Source organism: Tetrahymena thermophila, assembly GCF_000189635.1.
Source record: "Tetrahymena thermophila SB210 genomic scaffold scf_8254726, whole genome shotgun sequence".
In the NCBI taxonomy this organism is placed as follows: Eukaryota; Ciliophora; class Oligohymenophorea; order Hymenostomatida; family Tetrahymenidae; genus Tetrahymena; species Tetrahymena thermophila.
The window spans coordinates 1,140-2,371 of record NW_002476490.1 but is presented as its reverse complement, the minus strand read 5'-3'; the positions used below and the strand labels follow the sequence as shown (position 1 = coordinate 2,371).

The following is a 1,232-nucleotide window of genomic DNA, read 5'->3' as shown; positions in this document are numbered from 1 at the left end:
TAATCCTTGAGCTCCTTAACCTAAAAATCTAAATTCATCATATCCTTTTTGCAATAACTCGCTCTTCATATCTTTGTAAACCATATTTTAGGCTTTACTCAATGTAGGTTCATTAATGTCAGAAACTTTTGGGATTTTTAGAATAAATAATGATTAATGCTGCTTATACTAAAAAATGTTTTGATTTATGGCTTTAAATTGATAGGAGGCCTTAAATTTAAAAAAATGATACTCTGATAGTTGAATATCATCAAATAATTATGGAAATTAAAAAAATGCAATTTACTAAGCAACTCTTGTTTTTGAAGCATTTAAATACCCTTATCTGCATACATCTATCTAATTTTCTATCTATTTTGGATATGCTGAAGTAGCTTCAACTTTACCATTTCGTGTTGCTATTGATTTTAGCTGATTTATTCCATTAGATCTACCTTATTTTACTAATTATTCTTTTACCTATTAATTTAACAAATTAATCAAATTATTAAAATATTATGAAGAAACAAAGAGCGACTTTAGTTTTTCTCAACGAATTCATAAACAAAAACATATGCATTAATTAATTAATAGTATCATGATTACATATTAGAATATTTGTTTTTTGTTAATATTTAAGAGTAGCTAGCTAATCTTTTATTATGAAAAGTGAACATATTTTCAAAAACTTATTTATATATATTTATAAAGCAAATAATTTTTTATTTAATGCTAAAAATAATTAATTTATATTATATATTGCTAATAAATAATCTAAAGGATTGGATTTATTTATTTATTTACACCAATAAAATCTATTTCAAAAATATTAAATATGAGAATCAATAGATATTTTGATCTTATTTTAATATAAAGCTTTTTGAAAACATTTAGTTAAAAATAGATATTTTTTCTATTAATTGTATTATTTTTGCTAAAAATTTTAATTATTTAATAAAATTGATTGTAAAAAATATATGAATTTATGTATTAATTTTTATAGTTATGTAGTTAACACAAAAATATTAAAGCTAATGAAATTATAATTTAATCATTCATATCAATTTTATATATAATTTTATTATTTATTTTGACCTGTCAGTAGTAACCATTTGATTCTTCTTTTTTGGCATGAAATGAGTAAGTACTATTTATATCTTCTATATATTGTAACCTAGAGTACTGCCTTTTTCAAGGCTACAACACAAATAATAATAATTTATTATATTTAAAAATAGTTTTTTTTTTCAACT

At 20.5% G+C, this 1,232-nt stretch overlaps 1 protein-coding gene across 1 annotated transcript in view; it reads right to left on the bottom strand. All coding sequences in view use genetic code 6, as the record gives it.

Annotated features, from left to right (window-relative positions):
- Positions 1-459, bottom strand: part of TTHERM_01689280 (kinase domain protein) — a gene marked incomplete at both ends in the record, with an annotated part of 2,311 nt that extends 1,852 nt beyond the window's left edge. Inside the window, 2 exons of the mRNA XM_001011736.3 lie at positions 21-125; positions 287-459. Coding sequence (XP_001011736.3) covers positions 21-125; positions 287-459 — 278 coding nt within the window. The remainder of the gene's footprint in view (positions 1-20; positions 126-286) is intronic.
- Positions 460-1,232: the final 773 nt, after the last annotated feature.